This window comes from Columba livia, chromosome 7 (assembly GCF_036013475.1).
Source record: "Columba livia isolate bColLiv1 breed racing homer chromosome 7, bColLiv1.pat.W.v2, whole genome shotgun sequence".
Classification (NCBI taxonomy): domain Eukaryota; kingdom Metazoa; phylum Chordata; class Aves; order Columbiformes; family Columbidae; genus Columba; species Columba livia.
Window position 1 is genome coordinate 39,432,761 of NC_088608.1, and position 23,353 is coordinate 39,456,113.

Consider the following 23,353-nt stretch of genomic DNA (forward strand, 5'->3'; position numbering starts at 1 on the left):
TCAAAAGGGGAAGAATCTATTTTAATTGATGGAGAAGAGTGCAACATGCCAACTAATTCTAACATTTTATAAAAGAATATGAAATCTAGTTCCATCAGCTTTTTTTTCCTAAAGCTCTTTCTTGGAGACTTTGTTCAGCCCTATTTATTGCTTACCTTTTAATCGGCTTATCACAACTTGTTTATGTGTTCCAACGCAGGCTATTTCCTTTTCTGGCCCCTTTGCTAACACTTGCAGCATACTGTGAGGTCTTTTTTTCTGGAAATACGAGTTACCTGACAAAGTGGTTTGAATAGAAAGCCTACAAACTGCTTGAAATATCTTTGATTTACCCCCATGAGGATGCTACAACTTGCCCTATCCAGTAACAGTGCAGATCACAGACCCATTTCTAACCAGTTTTGTGCCAGCCCAACCAGCAGAAGTAGGTTGCTACAAGCTTTTGGAAACTGATATTAATATATTGACATTGTCTTCAGAAGCTCCTGGGTGGCTGCCCTACAGGGATATTAACAATTTTAACCTGTTTGATGGAGGCTGCCTACAGTAGCTGTTAAATAAAATAGGCTCAAGTGTTCATGTATTGATTTGAAGAGCAAGCACTTTGTTGTAAAACTGATCTTGTTTTTGGACTTCATGTTTTGGAGGGAAAATGGACTGGTAGGTTTTCATTCTCTGAACAGTTGTAATAGCCTGTTGGAATGTGCCTCTGTCATTCACTACAAGGCATGCTAAAATAAATCTTGCGAACAAAGTAGGAAAGAAACTATTTCTAATGGGTGAAACCACTTGGTTGTGAATGTAAAGCCATTAAGCATGGAATGTGCGTTAAGTTTGGTGGATGAAGCTTTATCAGGAATTTGTGGAGACTTAGTTTAAAAAAACCCCACATTTATTTGGTAACTTCAAGACAGGCTTAGTGTTTGTGCAGTCAGCATCTGTGTCCCAAACAGCCTCCTGGAGTCTCCCAAACATGGGAGAGCTGGTGTGAGGGACCAAAGGCTGTGGGAGGATGCAATAGGTCCTGCTCTGTATATGCCTGTTTTTCCATATCAACTCTGAAGTCGGATTTTAATAAGCTTAGATGTAAATGCCTGAAGTTAAGCGATTCTCACGCTTCCTTACAGCGTTTTAGGTCAAGATGTTTCTGGTTTTGAATGCAGTGAGCGACATGACACAATCCTTTCGTACAACCCGGCGTGTAATAGCTGAGGTTCATTATATTACACGCTTGTTTCTTGTACAATGGACAAGATGTTAGTAAGATTCTGAGAAATTATAAAATGTTTTAGGCTGTGCCTGTTAAGTTCCTTTAAAACAGGGCTTGATTCTGTGAAACCATCCAGATTCTATATGGCTTAAAGTGATTTTATTTTGCATGTGTCTTAAATACGTGAAACTTTAGTAACCTTCCTGTCACACCACTGTAAATGCTACTGCGTTTTAAATCAGCATTGACCCCGATTTAGGGTCCAAGAGTTGCTGAAAGGAGAAATCATCTCTGTCTTCCCATCAATCACATCCTGCTGCCTCCCTCGTGTGGGCACAAACACTTTATGGCGAGCTGTTCTATCCTGCTAAATTAACATTATTGCTGATCGAGGTAACCAACAGGAGTGCTATGTATATAAATAGTCATGGAATTATTTTAAATAAGACTGGCAAGTCAGTGAAGCTGCGTGTTTTACATGGTCGAGCAGTTCTTTTAATGTTTTCAGCCTGCTCTTAGAAATGTTGAGTAGGAAGAGATCCAAACAATTGGAAGGGAAATAATCTGCTCTGGTTGCTCTCAGGAAATCCTGCATACAGAGCTCAGAATCCATCCCCACTCCTAGAGTGTGACCCAAACCAAACCAGGAAATCTTAACATGTAAACATTGTAAAACTCCCCAGCTGAGAAAGTCCATCTTCAACACCTGTGTTGTGTGCACGGAAACATGGACGTGTCTCTGGTTTTAAGTGTTTAGTCCTGGGCACTCTGCGTCACCAAACCTCTGTTTACAGAGGCTGTTTCGAATGCTTGGGGTGGTCAGTGTTTATTTTTCTAATACCTGTTACCACAACTTCACCTGGTTTATTGTGGCATGATCCCATTTTGCTTTAGATCTCTAGAGGACAAGCTCCCACAAAATGTCATGGCTCTAATTTTTGTGTTATTTCAGTACCAGATTTTTAAGTGTGGCCACGTACCTTCTCTCGCTATGTTAGCTCGAAGTTATTCCTTCAATGCTTTCACTATTCAGCACTTCATGGCCTGTTTCACACCATGTAGCACAGTGGTTAGAAAGCACCAAGTCATTTTTGTTTTTTTTTTTTTAAATTTTAAACACAGTAACTTCAAGATTTTTATCACTAGTTAGGTTGGCCTAAATGGGTGAATTATTGCAGCTTTCCTGCAGGGCTACCTCAGCACTAATAACTGCGACTGAGGGATAGCTTTCGTTTGGCCTGAGGTGTTATAGTTTAATAGCCTCCCTTACAAAACAAAAAAGGGGGATTGGAAAATATCCCAAAGGGCATTAATTACCAGTCCAACACAGCCCTGACGCTTCCCCAGCCGAACAGAGGGAGGTTGTCTCAGCGGCACGCACAAGCGATCCTTGTTCCTTTTCGAACAAAAATTTTGGGAGACCTATTTGTGCTCCCGCATTGAAATGCTGCCCTCAGAGCGCACAATGGTGCCATCAGAGCCGCTCGGCTGGCTCCATTCACACCATTCACGGCGGTGGCCGGGTGCCCGTTCACATGGCCGCAGGCTGCTTGCACCGCTCAAGCTGCCAAGAGCAGGTTCAGACCAATAATCTGCACCGTGGGGCCAGATCCTGCCCTTCAGGACAAAGCTTTTATCTAGTGCTCAAATGCCGCTCCCAGCAGATTCTACACCTACAAGGAATTTGGTGTCAGACAGCAGGACTGCGGCTGGATGGGTTTGTGGACGTTTAAGCAGCAGGTGCTTAACAGACTGTGCAACAAACTGTGCGCTCACTGCATGTGACGAAAAACAAGAAAAAACCCACCAGATAAACATTCATCTATAACAAAGCCTATCCGCATAATTTTTATTAACTTTACAGAAAGTGTATGTACATACACGCAGCTTCTGTATTAACATATGATTTTGTACTTTCCCAGGAGCTTGCTGAATTACAATGTGTTGTTTTATCCATAATCATCCCTATAGGCTTTTTGCTGGATGCGTAACACCATTCTCCGAGCATAAAAATCCCTGTATTCCTCGGGGAGCTCTTCCAGTGTTTTCAAGGCCCTGTCCAAGATCTGCAGAGCTCTAGAAGCTGCTGTGGGATCTTTATTGCCATAAGTGTCAGTCTTATCATAGGACTCGGCAGGAAGGTGCTTCCAAAAGACATTCAGCGCCACTCCAAATTCCTCAGAAATTACGTTGTGGAACCACAGCGCTGTAGAAAGATGAAAAATGAAAATTACTATCTGAAACTTCCATGGGGCTCATTACAAACGTCAGAAAAAACTAGATGAGGAAAAGCCTCAAATACTGTCTTTTTTGTTTCTTTATATTCATCCCTGAATATATGGCATTGTAGCAAATTTAAGAAGTTCTTCAAGACATTTATGTCAACCCACAACTTCACACAAAAGCAACAATGCTGAAGTATAGATACTCAAAACTATGTTTAATGTGGTGTATTTACCCTATTTCAGTTTGAAGCCAAAAGACTGAATGCCGTGCTTATTGCAGCTTTGTTGCTTGTATGTGCTGAAGACACAGAAAAGCTCATTCTGATAAATGAACCAGTTTCTTTCAGGTTAGGAAGAGAAGCTGCTTTGACCTTCTCCATAATAACCACACACATTTCTCCAAGAACATCTCATTTTTTCAGCGATACACATTCCTGTTTATATTGCCCAGATAATGTGAAAAGCAACAGAATAGGTATCTGCCACAAGCTCATGATGAGTTACAACAAAAAATTAATAGTAAGTGGGACTAGTTCAACAGGAGCAATTCAAATGCCTTTCCCTGATCACCAGAATCATCATTTCAGCCCAGGAAGCAGCTTTATATCTTCTGCTTAGGCAGAAAAATTATTAGGGCTTGTCTTTCCATTCCTCAAAGGTGATTATGGATTTCTAGTAAGTCCAATAACTCTACCATCCAGAATTCTCATCAAATCACCTGCCTCACAGTTCTTGGGTGCCAGAGCTACAGAAGAACAGAAACTGTTCTTCGCTCAGTTCTGTCCTTGGAAAACTCGGGTCACTGAAGCGATTTCAGATGTCATGAGTTGATTTTATAGTGCTGATCTATTAAGACATAAGTTCAGAAGCATACAGTGTAATCTTGAGGGAAGAGAAGCTTTGTAGGTAGATATAATAATACCTTTTATAAGGCTAATTAGTACAGTTGGAAGAAATAGTCAAGTTTTACTGATGTCTCTAGATGCTCCTACTTACAACACAGAAATGCTTTAGTAACCTCTTACCATCCCTAGAAATGAGACATTGCAAACAAAACTTCAAAACCACGTGCTCAGCAACTATTTGTTACTTACCCGGAATAAATAAGATATCTCCCGCTTCCAAAAAACACTGATAGCGCTTGGCTTTTACAAACAGGGGATATTTCTCTAAGTCCGGGTTATCCACATCCAGCACCTCTGACTTGGTACCTAGGAAAGTTTCCAGAAGTCATGACTGAATGTTCCTGCTTTTCCAACAGCACCAAAGTATAACCACGTTGCTGGAAATGGCCGTTCTGGCATCAAATTTAATCCTGGTTTATTGTTCTGTAACTCTTCCGACAACCAGGCAAACCTGATGGCCCCCACATTTACTGACCTGTTCTCTGTATTTCTCCTGGGTTTTTTTTACTACAATGTGACACTTGTGAGCTGAAAAGGCAGCTACAATCTCCAAACTACATGTATGTGACATACGTACCTGATAAATACAAATACGGCGCATCTCGAGGACTATACAAAACAACTCGTTTTTTCCCTGTTACTTGGATCAAGAAGTTATCCATCACCTGGAATGGGCACAGGAAAAAAAGATGTCAGCCAAGACGAGAGGATGAATATGTAACCTCCAAAATACCATCGGCTTAAAAGAGGGAATTATCAAAACCTTCATATTCTAAGAATTAGCTAAAAGAGCTCCCACATCTAATGTAAAAAACTCAAGAATGGGAGTTACTTTATCCCCATGCCACACATTCTTGACAAATGGTGTATGTGGAAACACAATATTGCTTTCCAACAACTTTATGTTTTTCCTTAAATAAGAATCAAGTTCTTCCATCTTAAAACACGAAGACATACAGTACTTTAGACACGTAAACAAGCAAAATATAGCACAGGATCTATTTCACTCCCACCTCATTTTGCTGACCTTCTGTCAATAATTATAGTGCAAAAAGCTATTTTTCTGATAAATAAATTTATTCAGAATTACACTACACAGTACTAGAAGATAAATCTATTTGGAATCTACCGCATTGCAGCAACAGAACACCACAATCATTGGATAATTACCAACAATCTGGCCATTAGAATGAAAAAAAATCATCTTGAAGATGAAAATATTGAAAGTTACTGTGTTTCAGATTTTCAACTGAAACTCAAAACAGTTTAAAAAGGGCGAAAAAAATCAAAACATCATTTAATCTTATGAGTATGGAATTAGACATAAAACCTATTAGATGTTATGCTCACACAATACATCTGTTTAAAATCCACTGTACCACGAAACGTGATTCATTTTGTTATGTCAAGATATGTGTAGTTTGTCATTAACTGATCTTTGTCAGACATTTGCACCCTAGTATCTCAACACCATAACGCCACGTGCCACATGTGATGCTAAACGCACCTATTACCTACATCGTAATGTGTCCATAACTGTAATCCAGCTGAGCTGATGCGGAAGACGCTAGAGAAAAATTGCTCCTTCTCGAAATACTCTGGAATCTGAACATCTTGTGCCAAAACAGGAAACTGCTTGCTGATATCTGCAATGTCCTGAAACAAAAAGGACAGAACTTATAGAGAACCGTAAGTGCAGATTAAAATAAGGGAGAGTTTGGCTGTCGTTTCCCATCGTACAGAACTTTGGCGCTGGCGAAGTGCTGAAAAGAGCAAATCGCTTTGGTGGTTGGCCTTTTGGCATCAACTGGGAATATAACGGCAGATCGGCGAGGAGAGGAATTCTAAATATGCTCAAGTGACTGCAGCTGGGCTGTAAAAAATATCCCACTAATTGGTTTGTAGCCTGTGTGCTTGACAAGTAGAACCTCTGTGTTCAGAGAGAAAAGGCCTGTGAGAAACTCACAGGCACCTTATCGAATATGTCAATGGTATCAATAAGAGCCAGAGAGCTGCTTCAAACCATGGCTGCTAGAAACCACATGGAAAAAGCAAGAGATTGTCAGAAATCCTTTTCTTTGACCGCACAAGCTGGAGAATGGGAGGTGAGGAATGTGCTTTTCAGCGATGAGCTAAGCCCTTGTGGAACAGTAACTATTTTAGATACGTAGGTTTCAATATTCTGACCTCAATCCGGTCAGACTCACGGGCCAAGTGACCATAATCAAGTTGTATGCCTGTCCTACAGAACCAGCAGAAGACTTTTAAATTATTCCTAAACCAGGTCTTTATATCAGAACTGTAATCACACGTAACTCACCTTCCTAGCATCTTCACCCACTGATCGCAGATAGTACTTTTCATCCTGAAAAGAACATAAGAAGAGAATTGTTTGTTTTTTTTTTTTTAAATAAGAATTACGAACACAAAGAGCCTGTATTTTCTCATTAATCTAATGCAGGGCTTCATGAAATACAGTACAAATACATTTACAAATCAGCTACTTCGTTCTACTGCCTTTACTCTGCTGCTCCCTGCTGTTCACCTCCAGAAGCAGGAAAAATGTGTTCACTGAGATCAGAAAAGTGGAGGGAGACTTGTCAACTGCTTCAGCACTGCTGTTACTGAACGGCTTCAAAGCAAATGCAGGTTATAGTTTAAATTCTTCGGAAGACTGATGCAGGAAGCTATTGCATTTGGCTTCAAAACTTCAAGCACTCCACGTAGCACAAAGGGTGAAAAGCATGTCTGCACTCAAAGCCGTCTGCTTCTTCATCACGCCCGTCTGAAAATCCCCCCGTTTGAACACTGATGCGTGAAGGCAGCCACACGTTTGCCACCCACATTACAATAAATCCATATTTGCATTTTGTTAGCAGCTGTAATCAAACCCTAAAATACCTTCGTGACATTGTCTTGCAAAGCACATAAATGATACAGTTGTTATTCTAAAGCAAGGCTTGATTTCTCAATTTTATGCTGGAATTTTTGCTCATGTAAGCAGTTTTTGGTAACAGAAACATGACCACTGAAGTTAACCACACTGTATGCATACAAAGCTATTTCCAAGAAAAATTATCTTCTCCCCACATTTTTTCCCCTGGCTTCAAGCCACACAAAATGGTTAAACCTAAGATCAAGCCCGGAGTAAGACTCAAAATTATAATGAATTACTTTTCCCTCCATTTAGTGGCAAAATAACCAACAGAAGAACCTGTGACAGTGAGGAAATTACCTCCGAAAGAAAGTACTCCTTGTGTTTGACTTCAGCTGCTCTTCGTACAAATGCGTCAAAAGGCAGAGTTCTGAAATAGAAATATTTGCATTTATACAATGAACTGCTGTGACAACACGTGCTCTAAATGGCAGGTTTAAAATTACAAGCTCTTGAGAATGTAATATGCTGATTTTTGTTTATTTTTTTAACATGGTGCCTAACCAGCATTTGCAGTGGATGTTTGAAGAGCTGAACTAAGACAGAAATCCTACATTTACAAACCTCTCTGCTTTAGTAAATGTTCACATGTACATCCAAACAACACTGGATCACTTTTAGGCTTGTTCACTGTACATTTTTATACACCTGCAGAAAAGCTCAGCATCAAGAAAACTCCTGCAGGTGTTATATATGTTTATATATATATATATATATATATATATATATATGCATTTTCTGCTTTGAATTTGCGCATGAACACAGATACCTATCTTCATTGGTAGATCTATAACATTTATTTCAGTTACCTGATTTTTTTAAAATATGTGCTACCTCAGCTGAGCACAACACATGAATATTGGTATTTTCAAGTGCTTCTTTAATGTTTTCCTTGAAGTTATTAAACACAACTTCAGAAGATCCAAAAAGAATCACTGGGCGTTAAAGCCTGTCCCTCTGAAGTCAATAAAAGTGATACCTATTTATTTAAACAATGGGAGCTTCTCATAAGGATGACAGATTTTGGCATCAATTGACAGCTGAATGGCAAACCAAGCACAAGTAGTAATACAACATGCATTCACTGTTATGAATATTAATTCAAAGTTATGTTCATTCAACTCACCATCTCATATTAAGTGTCAGAGGATAATTAATATATTGCATGTAAATATAAAATTTCAGAGCAACCACCAAGGTTTGGAGGCAAATATCATTGAGCAAAGTTTTTTTTTGTGATCACAGAATCCCAGAATGTGAGGGGTTGGAAGGGACCTGGAAAGCTCATCCAGTGCAATCCCCCCATGGAGCAGGAACACCCAGATGAGGTTACACAGGAAGGTGTCCAGGCGGGTTGGAATGTCTGCAGAGGAGACTCCACAACCCCCCTGGGCAGCCTGGGCCAGGCTCTGCCACCCTCACCAGGAACAAGTTTCTTCTCATCTTTAAGTGGAACCTCCCGTGTTCCAGTTTGCACCCATTACCCCTTGTCCTGTCACTGGTTGTCACCGAGAAGAACCTGGCTCCATCCTCCTGACACTCATCCTTTATGTATCTGTAAACATTAATGAGGTCACCCCTCAGTCTCCCCTTCTCCAAGCTCCAGAGCCCCAGCTCCCTCAGCCTTTTCCTCACACGGGAGATGCTCCACTCCCTTCAGCATCTTTGTTGCCCTACGCCGGACTTTCTCCAGCAGTTCCCTGTCCTGCTGGAACTGAGAGGGCCCAGAACTGCCTCTTATCCCTCCTACCAGAGCGTGACCTGCATCTGACAGCACACAGACCACTTCTCTAAACATTTCAGGCTTGGCGGTAAGAGCCAAATACAACCACCACTGAAGCCAATGGAAAAACAAACAAACAAACCCGACCCTCAGACTTGAGCTGAACTGTTACATCTTGCCCGTTTACATTTGCTGCTGAATAAAGTGGGAGCACAGATCCACAGCTGCTTAAAGTGGTGCTGTCACGGCCCTGCCCTTGCTGTCTGCCCTCATCAGCCCTTCTGCCAGCGCCGGCGCTCATCTGACCCCACGGTGAACCTGCTTGCAAAGCTAAACCAGCAGAGAAACATTCCGATTTCTGCAGCACGTCACATGGCTGAATGAGTTCCAGAACCAACACAAAGCCAGGGCAGGAGCGTGCGGCTTGCAGCAGGACGGCAGTGCCGCTCATGTGCATCCATTTACAGCCATGGAACCGAGCCGTGAGCCCCCAGTGTTCCTGTTCCTCTAGTTCTGCTTATTCCCCCCTCGTGTTAGAATGCGGGGCTTGCTGCGGAACGGGCCAAAGCTTCCTGAATTTCAAGCGAAGCAGGTGAAAGTCCCAACACCTGCTGGCTGTCTACCAACTGCTGGAGGTGAACTCACAGCAAGAGGTGTGAGAAACAATGAGAAACAAAATAGAGCACGGAAAAGGAAGTATGGAGATAAGGCAAAGTCATTTGAGCACAACCTCATTTCAAAGACTCAAAAGTTCATTATGCAGGGAGCAGGTTATAGCATGATTATTAGGTGTTTTTTCCCCCGAACAACAGGCCTGTAGCTTGTTTCCACCCACAACATGTGTTTCTGCCTTCCTAAAACTCTAACAGATTGAACATATCTTGTTCCCACTTAGGGAAAACAAAGGACAACCAAAATAAAGGTTTTTACCCTTGAACAACAATGCCATGACTGAGACGGGATGAACTCCGAGAAAATATTTTGGCAGCTACATGAGACAAACTTCAGAGGAGATCAAGAGTTTATGGGACCCACATCAGGATTAAAGAGCTGGTGAAACGTGTGATATCCAGTAGTTTGAACGTCCTGAGAACTGCACGTGCTGACTCTGAAAGGAGCTCAGTTTTAATTAGTACCTCTCTGGAGTGCAACGGTGCGCCTGCCACGTGCCAGCACTTAGAGAAGTTCAGACACACGGTGAGTCCAAAACTAGCACTATTCAGCAACACAGAAAACACACCACATAATGAGAATAAACCAGCATATCATCTGGTATCAAGGGTGGTTTTGTTTCGGTTTTTATTAACACCAGCAAATGCCAGGCTCAAATTTCCCACAAGGGTGCTCTGTCAAAAATATGACACTTCTTCATGCCGCCACTTCTAAGGCCCCATTTGGCTCCCCCTTTCACCCTTGTGGTATTTATTCAGGGTGTTGAGATATTTGTGGAATTAAAATAAGAGGGAAATCAAGGACAGCACTTTGGGGCGTAATTTAAAGTTTTCACAAACTATCTTCATATTCTCACCCTCAGCTTCAAACAGGTGCGCTGTATGTCTGAATGTTACAAGCATACAACATTAAATACAAGAGGCCTTGGGATGAAGTACCTATACACAAAGTTCTTACTGAGGAAATCCATCTGTGGCACTGCAGAGACATGAATTTTGACTTCTTTAGATCCTTCAGCTTGGCTCAAGTAATCTACTGTCCACTTGGTTGTGCAAGTGCCCAGTTCCATTCCTTTCAGCACTACTGGCTTTCTCTAAGAATTAAAAGAAAATAAAATAAAAACAATGGTGAAATGATCATAGCATCCAGTAGGAAAAACAAACAAACAACAACAAAAAACACACAAAAACCCCCACAATAGATTTAGTTTTTTCAAACTAAGTACAGGCAAACAAGTCAGTTGAGTATCAGGACCCACTACACAAAGTCATTGAATAATTTTGGTTTGAAAAGCCCCTCAAGCTCATCGAGTCCAACCATAACCCACCCCTGGCACTGCCCCATGTCCTGAGAACCTCATCTCTGTCTGTCCAACCCTCCAGGGATGGTGACTCCAGCACTGCCCTGGGCAGCCTGTTCCAATGCCACACAGCCCTTTGGGGAAGAAATTGTTCCCCACATCCAACCTCAACCTCCCCTGGCGCAACTTGAGGCCGTTTCCTCTGCTCCTGGCGCTTGTTCCTGGGGAGCAGAGCCGACCCCCCCTGGCTCCAAGCTCCTTTCAGGCAGTTCAGAGATCAGAAGGTCTCCCCTCAGCTCCTGTTCTCCAGCTGAACCCCCAGGTCCCTCAGCCGCTCCCATCACACTTGTGCTCCAGCCCCTCACCAGCTCCGTTCCCTTCTCTCAACTCGCTCCAAATCCTGACCCCAGACTCGCGGCTGGGCCTCCCCCGTGCCCACGCAGGATCACAGCTGCTCTGCTCTGCTCTGCTCGCAGCCGAACGCAGAGCCCCGTACCCGCGGGTAGATGTCCCTCAGGAACCGCTCCCGCGTCACCCCCTCCAGCCGCTCCACGGGCACCACCGCCATGGCCGCTTCCGGCCGCGTCCGCCGCTCCCCGGGAAAGCGGCGCCCGCGCAGAAACGTTCCACCCGCTCCCGCCGGCGCGGCCGGGGACAAGCAGGTCCCTCCCTCCTCCCGCCGGTCCCTGCGCGCTCCTCGGAGCCGGCGCCATCATAACCGCCGGTGCCCCGCACCTCTAGCGTCCGCCCCGGCGCGGGGGAACCAGCGGCGGCGGCTCCGTTTTCCCCCGGACGGAGCGGTGCGGCGCGGAACACGCACGCGCCTGCCATGGCGCTGCGCGCGGCTCCCGCCCGTTGGCTCTGGCGCGCGCTGGCGGCCCCGGGCGCCCTCCGGGTCGTACCGCCGCCTCCTCGCGCCGCCGCCTCAGCCCCGGCGCTGCCCCCGGCCCGGCCCCGCTGCACCGGAACCGGCACCGGCACCGGCGGGCACGGCCCGGAGCGAGAGGGGCCGCGGCGGCGAGTGCTGGTGGTGCGGGTCACCAGCCCCCTCGCCTGGCTCCGCACCCGCTTCTACTACCTGCTCATCCGGCTGTACTTCGACCAGGAGTTCAGCGTGGAGGAGTTCACGAGGGGCGCCAAGCAGGTGGGAGACGGGCTGGGAGCCGCCGTGTTCGGCTCGGGGGGAGAAGCTCCGGGGGGACTTTTGTGCGCCTTTCAGTGCTTAAAAGGGCCCCATAAGAAGGATGGAGACACATGATGGAGGGAGTGGAGCATCTCCCGTGTGAGGAAAGGCTGAGGGAGCTGGGGCTCTGGAGCTGGACAAGAGGAGACTGAGGGGTGACTCATTCATGGGGATCAATGTGGAAAGGGGGAGTGTCAGGAGGATGGAGCCAGGCTCTTCTCAGTGACAACCAGTGACAGGACAAGGGGCAATGGGTTCAAACTGGAACACAGGAGGTTCCACTTAAAGATGAGAAGAAACTTGTTCCTGGTGAGGGTGGCAGAGCCTGGCCCAGGCTGCCCAGGGAGGTTGTGGAGTCTCCTTCTGTGCAGACATTCCAACCCGCCTGGACACCTTCCTGTGTAACCTCATCTGGGTGTTCCTGCTCCATGGGGGGATTGCACTGGATGAGCTTTCCAGGTCCCTTCTAACCCCTCTGTGAAGGAGGGAGATTCAGGCTGGACATGAGGAAGGAACTGTTGGCCCTGAGGGTGGTGAGAGCCTGGCCCAGGTACCCAGAGAGGTGGTGGATGAACCATCCCTGGAGACATCCCAGGCCAGGCTGGACGGGGCTCTGAGCAACCTGAGCTGGTGAAGATGTCCCTGCTCATGGCAGGGGGGTTGCACTAGATGAGTTTTGAAGGTCCCTTCCCACCCAAACCCTCCTGTGGTTCTGGAGGAACTGAGAATAATTTGATGCACACTTTTCTTCAAACTTGTCTTGTTTTCCTTTCCAAGATTCCAGAATTAAAATGAGCTGGTTTAGCTGTCCCCCGAAGGAGTATGAAGAAAGGTGCTTCCAGATGTTTTAGAGACTTCAAAGGAAAATGTATCTCCTCTTAGCAGATTCTGCTAAAATGACAAAGCTTAGGCAGGCAGAGAGCTGGTGCATATATGTTTCTCCAAATTTATGAAACCAGCAAGCTTAGTCAACACAAGATGTCAAAGAGGTAGTGATCTCAAAGCTGATGTGGAAAAGTTACAGTTACTTGCTGTGAAACTACAGTTATTGTATTTAACTAAAAAAGAAAACAAACAAAACTCAGAACAAGACAACAGGGGACAGAATGTTAAAATGTTTAAGACCCATTTGAGACACAAAGAAAACCTACGCTGAATTAGTTGTTCTGTGCGCATAACCACCTGTTCTCCCCTGCCCTGTGTTTTGTTTGGGCATTTTTACTTGCTATAGAGTCCTAAACACTCTGTCAGCATTTCACAAGTGCGCTGTTTGAATATGTAGAGGTGTTACTGTATGAAAATATGCCCGCAAAACTGAGGGGAAAAGACCTGTTGAGCTTCCCAAAGTTTAGAGACTAAACGGGATTTATAAAGAAACTTTATAAACTGGAGCGTCTTGTTTTGACCCAAACCAGGAGATGAGGTTGGAAAAGGGCAGCGGAAAAAAAAAAACTTACAGGGAAAGAAACTGTTTGAGTTCCCATAAAGAGAATAAAAACAACTTATGTAGATTATTGTAATTGTTTGTTTGTTTTTACTAAGCTATGCATTCACTTGCCTGTTGTCAAAAGATTCAAAGTTTTAAATGAGAGGCTGAAAAGAAAACTTAGATTTTTATCTGCTCACAGAATCACTTTTTAACGCTGGAGAGCTTCCATTTCAGTGGTGATATACTCTGCAAACGCTGAAATCGTTAATCATGGAATATTTAGGTAGCTTATCACATTATGATGGATTTGTCCAGAAAACAAGCCAACCTAGTCTTATTTGTTCATGTATTTCTCTCTTTTTTTTTGGTAGGCTTTTTCTGTGGTTTCGAAGCTCCTATCTCAGCGTAAACTTGACCTGCTGGATGAACTCGTGTCAGCAGAAGTAAGTGCTTTCCACCTCTTATTCTCACAATTGGTTTTCCCATTATGAAGTAGTAACAGGTCATCAACGTGTCATCTACAAATGCTGTCAGTTTTGTTTAACTTGCGAAAAACAGCACAATATGGAACAGGGCACTTGTTTGCCCTGCAGCTTTTTAGTGTTTACTTTCAAGGCCTGAAACTTAATTTGCTACTTCAGTTTACAAATGAAAAGCTCATGAAAACAGTTTTTGTGAATGCAGGTACTCCAGGTGCTGAAGGAAAAGCTTTCTTTGCTCCCCGACAACCACAGGGATGCTTTAGCCGCTGACATTGACGCCATCATGTACACAACAGAGGGAGATGTTCGCATTTACTATGATGATGACGGTATGTTTGGAATTCCAAAACATTTCGGCAATGGGCAGTCTTGCATTCTCCTTAGGAGTGTGGTTCTGAGTATTGTTTCTCATTCCTTCTTCTTCAGTTTGTAGTTCATCTGTGTATCATTCCCTGATTTCCCTTTAAACCAGAAACTGAGAGATTATTGTAAGACTTTGTACCGTTTTGACTGCTGTTTAGGTCTTGTTCATTCCTCTTCTTTCGGAATTTCAGCTTTTAATATCATTATTCCTTCGAGATCTCAAACCACTCAAAAACTATGTTTCTACTATACGCAGAAAGCTGTTACTTCAGCAATAAAAATATATATTCCAAGAAGAATAGTGAAGGCTAGACAATGAAATAAATTTTGCTGTTTTCATTTCTGGTTTTGTGGAATATCCGTTGTTCTAGGACTTCCTGATTAAGTGATGAGCTTGAACAAGTTTTTCTTTTGGTAAAACACCAGCATCATGTGCTCAGTTCACTACCAGACACAGTTGTGATGGTTTATTATCTAACCATGGATCTTTGAACGAGCATTTCAAATTGTCAGCCCCAGTAAGCTTTTCTCATGTTTACTGACATAAGGAGGTGCTTTTTTCTCCTAACTTGCTCCTGATCTTCAACTACCCTCCATACTTTTGTGTAATATCAATAGCTGGCTTAGAGCCTTGTAATAACCAGGTTTTCTTTGTATGGTCTGATTACGCATGATACACTCACGGTGAAATACAGGGTATTTCAAAACATGGACCTAATCCGTACTTGTGGTGCAGCGCAAATTGAGTCCATGTTTCTGAAACACCTTGGACATACCCTTCTGTGGCTTTAAATATCTTTATTGTTATTCTATCACGGTTCTTTATGGCTGAAGTCGGCTGCCCTTCCAGGGTGTCGCTAGAATATACACTAGATAGCAAATAGGAGTATTTCACCTCTGAGATCCACCTTATGCTTTGATTTCTTTCCAACAGGAAGAAAGTTTGTTAGCATCCTGATGCGTTTCTGGTACCTGAATGGAGCTAATCTACCTGATGCAGTCCCAGGTGAAACCAAAGTTTTCCAGATTGTGTTTGGGGATGAAAGCATGAAAGAAAAAAGACATCTTTTAACAGCAAACTATGAGTAAGTTTGTCTTTTATGTGTGTGTGTCCATGTGCATGGGTTAGCTGTGTGAAAAGCAGTTTGGGAACTGAAAGCATTCGCTCTGCACCAGTGCAGAGCTTGGTATGTTTTAATTTACCTTGATTCTAATCTAAGTTAGTTCTCATCCTTTTCATCCTGGTGTTTAAACGATTCACATGACTCTGATCCAAGCCCTCAAAGCACATGTTAGTAAGATGGATTTTCAGAGATTTACACTTGTAAATAGTGTCTGCATTAGTGCAGTGATCTCAGAGCAATGCAGAAACATCTGCGCAGCTGGCAAAATGTACTGGAAATGACATTCTCAGAAGCTGGAAATAGTGAGGATTTTTGTGAGAGAAATGCAGTATAGTCAATGACTTCTGCACCCGCGTTTGAAATGGGGAGACTCTGGGGCCTAGAGGAGCAGGAGCTCTAAAATACAGGAAACATTCTGAGGACACCAGTGCTTTTTGCTGGAATGAAGTTTTGTGGATCCCCCCTTAGCGCAATTCTGCATGTTTTTTTGAGTTGGACACTTCTGAGGCTTCGTTAACCTCAAGAACCTCCCCTGAAAGCCTTAAATATCTGTTCCTAATCCCCAGCAGGGAGATCTTCACAAGGTTGCATTCCTTCTGCTATTTACAGTGCTAACCTAAATGCAGATGGGTAAAGATGCTACAGGCCTTGGAAGCTTAGTATTGTAGTTATTGATATTATTAGTATTTGGGTGCTGGAGAAGGCAGTTTGCAGGGGTGGATTTGCATGTAATTGCAGAGCGGTGAGGTTGTTTATACTGTTATTTATACTGCTTTGGTCCACAATATGCAGGTTACTTGGGAGCATGAATATTCAGCTTGAAGCTCAGCCTTGTGTTTAGATGACAAGCAGTCAGAACTAACGTGCACAGGGACAAGGGCATTAGTGACTACACAAGGAAGATTCTTTGAAAATAGGGATGGATGTTTTCATTTGCCTAACAACTGCGGAATTTTCTTTCAGGGAGATTCAGCACTGTTAGCTTGATCTTCGGTGTATTTCTGAAAATATAAATACTTTCTAATGTATAGGTCGGTAAAAATGGCAATTTTCAGGTAGAATGCGTAGCATGTGATTTACTTTTACAATGCAGTTACACCATGCCATTGAATTAAACCCTTTATTAAAGAGATAAAGATCTGCCATGCAGCGATGTCCATGGTTTCTGCTATGAAAACCAAGTGCTTCCCTCATATCAAGGTCTTTACTGTTGCTGCCTGAGCCTGTCTGGGGGATCTGAACTCAAACCCTTGGAAACCAGCTCTTTGTTTCTTACTTACTGAATTAAATTAGATCTTCCGTTTTGGGGGCATAAGCATCAGAGTCAAAGGAGCTTTTACAGGAATAACTTGGAAATAAATACTTCTTCATGGTTCCTTGTTGGTGTTAGCAGCTCTTCGAGGATCAAATAAATTTTAACAACTCTTCACCTACTGTCTTTCCTTTTCCAGGTTCCAAAGGGAATTTACAGAAGGAGCAAAACCAGACTGGACAATTACACGAATTGAACATCCGAGGCTATTAGAATAAAGGCCTTCTAGTATTTTTATGTACTGTTGTAAATGTTCTGATGTAACAAATATCAGGCTTTTTTTGAGTCTCTTTTTTTCTCTTCCTGCCTTCTTCTCCAAAAGAGGGATGAACTTTGTATGTCTGATTTCCCAGAACTGTTTCTGAAACTCACACTGTGCGGCAGCATCACAATAAAGCCTTTTCCCTGGAACAGGCAAGGACAAGTTTAATTGGTACTAATTAAGGCATTTACGTGGTGCAGTTTCACGCAGGCCGGTACTACGGGTGTGTCGATTTCTTCCATTCTGAGAAGAAATGGTACAACTTGTAGAAAACAACACTTGAATGGCTGGTGGCCCTTCTGAGTTATTTTCATATGCTTCTTTTTTTCCCTAGGGACTGTACAATATATAACTGAATAATATGCAAGATGAGAGAGACACAGATAGACTTCCTAGGTTGTCTAGCCTCAGCAGTTCACTTTGAGGTAAACTTGCTTTTGAATATATTTGAGATTAAGAAATTTAGAGCCATTACGAGTATTTGGTACAGGATTTGCGTAAGAAAAAAATTGAAAGAGGACCTGACAGTGAAACTAAATTAAGGCCTCTTTTTGAAATGCTTGTTGAAGAAGTGAGCAAATCATTAAAATTAGATGTTGCAGTGTAACAATTTCCCAGTCCTCAGATTATTTCTGGAACATGAGATCCCTAGTGTAAGTAGCTTGAGATCTTTATATGGAGATCAACACATCATCATAACACATTTTTTTAATCCCCTATTTCATATTTAACTAGCTACTCAAGTGTGTTGTAGCGATTCATACGGTGTTTTTGAAAGTGTAAAATAAGTATAATTACTGTGATTCACAGTAGTTGTGATTGAAAAGTATAAATTACATTTTCCGTAGTTCAGCTGTTTTGGTGCAGTGATTTAATGAGGAGAATGTTTAAAGCTTATCAACAGGTTTTTATGTCAAACCTTGGCAAAATAATGCCAGTGTTTTGATCTGTAGCGGCTTGCCCTTATAATGGAGAATTTGTGCTTTGTCCTCTGGGGAAAGTTCAGTGGTGACACAGAGCCTTGTCTTCAGAGGAGAAACAAGATTCTGTATTTAAAATAAGATTTTTTTGCTTTGTTTGCTATAAAATCGTGTCTTGATGTAAACAAGCTCCAAATTGATGATAACATATATCATTGGAAATTTACATGCATTATTTTGCTCTTTCCAAGTTGTCTTTGTCTTGTTGGTTTGGAGACTACAAACCTCCATCAGATGCAGAGGCACCCGTGGCCTTATTGCACCAAAAACGAATCGGAAAGGCACATAAATTACTAAGCTTACTGTGCTAGAAAGTGTTTTGCCTTCACAGTGAATAAACGTGGTGTAATTAAACTGGATTTACAGTCTAATATTGGCTTCAGAAGCAAACTCTACCACGTCACTCTTCCCAGAAAAACCCACAAGACAAATGCACACCCAACTTGGAAGGAGGGGACCAATGTGCATCTTCAAGAAGAGGATGTTGATATTTACTGGAAGCTTTGCCTCCTTTTTTACCTGCCGTCCATAAATTCTGTGCCATTCTTCAAGCTAGCTCCTAATGAATACACTTCTATATACTATAAAGGTTGTCTCAAATTCTCATGGCAAAAAGGATGAGTAAAGGGTTAAGTTTGCTCCATTGTGATGAAGACAAAGATGGAGGAGAGTATTGTCACGTAATTTGAAGATTTCCAGTGCTGCCATTCAAACACTTTAAAAATCATAATACTAATTTAAGTGCTACTGAATTTAAAAGAGGAGGTGCTTTGTTAGAAGTGCCTTCGTGTTTTAGGGGTAACGATGCTGAACAGGGAACACTAGAATGATGCGGGGATCTCTGTGTTGTACCACACTAGTGCTCCCAAATTCTCTTGCTTCTTTGTCCCAGAAATTGCCTTAGAAATCACGGCATGTAGGGTTTGGATGTGCTTTATTTCCCTCCCATCTCCTTGCCTGGCTTCCATTTCTATAGCTGTAAATCGGGGGAACAATGACAATTGTAATATGGCCTGTTAATCCCTGTACATACCTGTCTAAAATATTTGCAGTTTTAACCTGCAAACTTCTTCATTCAAACCCCAGTAAGTCTTGAAAACAATGTTACCAGGTTTGGTAGCGATTTCAGTGATGTTTAGGGTAAAATTCGTATCTCTATTAGCAATGCTGTTATTTCCGATTCATGTTATGTAGAAAGTGGGGGTCACAAGGTGTCTGGACTGGGGATGGAGATGCAAAGTACCACATTCTTATTCTTTCCTCCTGGGTGAAATTGTGTTTCTTCATGTAGAGTTTGGGAAGGCTTTGTTTATTTATTTGTTCATGCAAAACTGTGGTCGTGTTTACTAATTAGTGACAATGCTTGACGGAAAACATCTGCTTGGCACAATTTCAGTGCGTGTGGCTAAATCTTGACAAGCACTAATTAGATGTGGCCGACAAGAGCCCCCTTAATTTGCACAGCCCACTCACCAGTAGATGGCCTTGGTCACAAAGTGTGTCGTGGCTGGGGAGTGACTGGCATTAATTGAGCATAAGAGAGTAAATGACAAAGTGGCAGAGGCGTTGATTCTCATTTAAGTGCTACTTAAATCATTTAAACTTGTCTTATTAGAGATTCTTGATATTCTTACTAGCTTTCATTAAATCAAGATAGTGTCTTGTGTTCTCTGCAGTGCCTACTCATTTTAAAATTGCAATTTATCAGTGTTCTTACTAGGGGAAAGATGAGCTGTACAAGTGAATTCACACAGGTGCCTCAGTGGCTGACAGTAGCAAACTTTAGCTTTGTATTTGTGTTTTAAAGTACGTTTATCGTGTCGATTGTGGTTTCTTTCTCTCCTGTCCCAGTACTCTCTGATTAATTCAGGGGCCACATTCAACTTTCTCCAGGTTTTGAGGCATGTTCAAAGTTGATCTTATGTTGGCTTCAGGTTGTATTTCACAGAATCCCAGGATGTCAGGGGTTGGAAGGGACCTGGAAAGCTCATCCAGTGCAATCCCCCCATGGAGCAGGAACACCCAGATGAGGTTACACAGGAAGGTGTCCAGGCGGGTTGGAATGTCTGCAGAGAAGGAGACTCCACAACCGCCCTGGGCAGCCTGGGCCAGGCTCTGACACCCTCGCCAGGAACAAGTTTCTTCTCATATTTAAGTGGAACCTCCTGTGTTCCCGTTTGCAGCCATTGCCCCTTGTCCTGTCACTGGTTGTCACCGAGAAGAGCCTGGCTCCATCCTCCTGACACTCCCCCTTTCCATATTTTTATTATTTTTATTATATTATTTCGTTAATTATTTTCAGATCTTATGTCTGGAAAGCTGTTTGTTAGTAGAAGTCCTACTCTTCGTCACAGTAGCGATCATACCTCTTCAAAACTTCACAAGTCCTGTGCTGCTCTTTCGTGTGGTGTGGTGTGGTGTGGTTGAACTTTTCTGGCTGAAGGTGGGGGCCGTTGAGGCTCCTCACGGGCTGCAGGCACCTGCTGGCTCCCAGGTGAGGTGAGATGGAACACAAGTGTGTGTAACTGGAGGTGTTTCCAGTTCGTCCTTCCCTCACGTGAGTATGGGATGGTCTCTATGCTCTGGACTGTGCACTTGGCTGTTAGAAATGCGAGTGTTGCTGACATAGCTGTGCTTTTGTTCTCCTCAGGGAAAGGCATCTGGGCCAGATGGACACACACAGTGAGCACTGACCACAAGAAGTCATGGGGGTTTGCCTCCTTGTCTTTTGCCTTTTTTATTTTCCATTTTTTATTGCAATTCCTTGGGGGTTTTACAGCCCCGCCAAACAGGCTGGAGTTTGAGTACAACACCTGCAGCACTGCTGGAAGTGCCCCCTTTGTCACAGCTCTGTCTCTTAAGCTGAATTCAGTGATGTACGCTTTTCCTAAGGTAAAGTCCTCCTATTTTAAGTTGATGGGAAAACTCATGGGTCTTAATGGGAGCAGACCAAATGCAGCTTTTTTGTTGTCTTTGTGATTATTCTGTTAGAGATCAGGCATGATGTAGTTTCTCTTGTGTATCATTTCCTCCTTGCTCCATTGCGACAGAACAAGACGTGATAGTGAGCTTGGTGCTGTGGTACTCAGGGTCTAGAAAATGAGGGAAAGGAGCAGGGCAAGCAAAGCGCACATGTAAGGAAGGTCAGATCATGGTAGCATCAGGCTGTTAGGAGAGGATTGTCCACACGGACAAGCCTGCCTTTTTTGGTGTCGGAAATCTTCCATCCCCTATTTTCTACTGTTGTGCCTGTCAGAGGAGATGGTATTTCACCAGGGATGCAGCCCTTTGCCTCAAGGACCTGGGAGAACTGATAAATATAAATTTATAATATTTTAATATATATCTATTACCTAAAATATAAATATTTCTACTATATAAATGTTTATAATTTTTATAAACCATAAATAATGTTTTGGGGGATTTTTGTGTATACTTTCAGAGGGAACAACGTCGAGAGACTGCAGCGTAAAGTGAAGAGCAAGCTAGTGAAAATGAATTTGTGTAGTGGGTAACCTGTGTCATGCAAGGCATTGACCATTAAACAGGTGACCATCTAATCACTGCTGGCTTGATTGGGGTGGAAATTAAGTAATGAAGAGGTCTGCCTTGGATGGGCAGCTGCCTGAAATGAGTTTTAAAAGCATTATATTAGATATGTAGTGTTGCTGGCACGCTTCTTAGCTAGTTTGCTGGACTTTGGGGTTTGCGAGAGCTGTTGTGGGGAGTTTCGAATTGTTTTCTCATCTCTCTCAAAAAATTCTTGTTTGCGTTCACCACAGGCCTCCTTTTTTAGTGTTCTTCTCTATTTCTCCCTGCTGGATGTTATTTCCTGTTTTCTTTATGAACAACACCATATGTAATTGTTTTACCTTTCTTGCTTTCTTCCTGAATGATCTGGAAGCTATTTCGGAGCTCTCATCCATATATCCATCACTCCCCAAGCGTGCCAGCTCTCCGTGTTCCCAGGTTGGTCCTGAACACGACTGGGTTGGAATCCACATGTGCGCTTCCACGTATTCCTGTTTACCTCACCCACACCTTTGCAGTTCATCTAGATTTGTGGCCTTTGTGGGTTTTGGTTGGATTGTTGTTTGTTTTGTTTAATTTGGTTGGTTTTTTTTGTCAAATGCTGCATCCAAAATAACGTTTCATAAACTAAGTCACTGACTATATTTGTAACTTCTGTCATCAGGGCCATGAATATCTGAGGTGCTTCCTGCTTCATATTCACAGGGCTGAGGTTGTGCGTAATTAAAATCCTGTCATTTCAGCATGAATTATTTTATTGAGTCATATTTTACTCACATTCCCTTTCTCGTGCAAGGTTCTCTGGTGTGCATCAAACACTTGCACATTAGTTCTACCGTCTGCTGTAGCAGCTTAACTTAGATTAATTTCTTATGCTCCTTAGTTTGTGGAACGGCTTTGGCTTTCGTTTTTGCTTCTGTGTTTTCCACACTTTCTTGTCTTCTGTCTGTGTGTTTTTTGTTGCTGCTGTGGGGTTACTTATGGGTCATATATGTAGGATCCACTGGTGATGCCTTTAAATCTCACCGTCAGACTCCTTTATGCAGTATTACAGTTCTGTAGCAGTAACATTGCTGGGGGGGCAATAAAACCTCCTTCTCGCCCCCATCTGAGATGGCTGGATCTCCAGCCCAGCGTGAAAACAAATCAGTTTGAACTCCACATCAAAACAACCTGGCTGCACTCCACACCCAAATCAGCACCAGTCTGACCCAGAGAAGCACTGAGCACTCTGAGCCCCCAAAGCTGACCAGTGTGAAAAGACTGACTAAAGCAAGGAGGTGAAATGATAAGCTCTCTCCCCAGATGTGCCAGAACCTAGGAAACAAGACTGAAGCAAAAAGAAACAGCACCAACAACCCCTGATTCAAAGCCGAGAAGCAACGCAGTGCCACAACAAGGATGGATGACAACACTCTAGGAAAAAAAGGCCCCCCTTTCTCCACTTAGCAGCGGGCAACCAGGTTTTTCCATTTTTAATTTTTCTTTCTCTTCTTGCTGCAGTTTAGATATAACCGAGGCCACGCAGGTGGCGGAATCGCTGGTACGAAGTGGGAGTTGGCCCTTTCGGATTCCTTGATTACAAAGAGCTGAGTTGATCTGGCAGCTTGACACAGGCGTGAAATTTATGCTCAAGCTATATACAGCACAAGCCTGGGATATTGTGCTTTTTTGTTTTCCCATTTCATTCCAACCATAATACACTTTATATGCAGTT

General features: G+C 43.0%; 2 protein-coding genes across 4 annotated transcripts; one reads left to right on the top strand and one right to left on the bottom strand.

The window, feature by feature from the left end:
* Window positions 1–3,033: 3,033 nt before the first annotated feature.
* Window positions 3,034–11,823, bottom strand: TYW5 (tRNA-yW synthesizing protein 5). 3 transcript variants are annotated; one of them, XM_065069489.1, is made up of 8 exons: window positions 11,706–11,823; window positions 10,609–10,763; window positions 7,576–7,645; window positions 6,661–6,705; window positions 5,859–5,996; window positions 4,918–5,005; window positions 4,530–4,646; window positions 3,034–3,416 (listed from the first exon to the last, which is right to left on the bottom strand). In XM_065069489.1, exons 1-8 carry the CDS (start codon window positions 11,799–11,801, stop codon window positions 3,160–3,162), a joined length of 966 nt encoding a protein of 321 aa, XP_064925561.1. In that variant the 5' UTR covers window positions 11,802–11,823; the 3' UTR covers window positions 3,034–3,159. The 3 variants fall into 3 exon arrangements, with proteins under 3 accessions (XP_064925561.1, XP_005504095.2, XP_021145480.2); XM_005504038.4 differs by lacking the exon at window positions 11,706–11,823 and adding an exon at window positions 11,467–11,626; XM_021289805.2 differs by lacking the exon at window positions 11,706–11,823 and adding an exon at window positions 11,336–11,539.
* Window positions 11,800–17,274, top strand: MAIP1 (matrix AAA peptidase interacting protein 1). The gene is made up of 5 exons (XM_005504057.3): window positions 11,800–12,114; window positions 13,954–14,025; window positions 14,267–14,393; window positions 15,362–15,512; window positions 17,003–17,274. The coding sequence occupies exons 1-5, from the start codon at window positions 11,800–11,802 to the stop codon at window positions 17,079–17,081; spliced, it is 744 nt and encodes a 247-aa protein (XP_005504114.2). The 3' UTR covers window positions 17,082–17,274.
* Window positions 17,275–23,353: the final 6,079 nt, after the last annotated feature.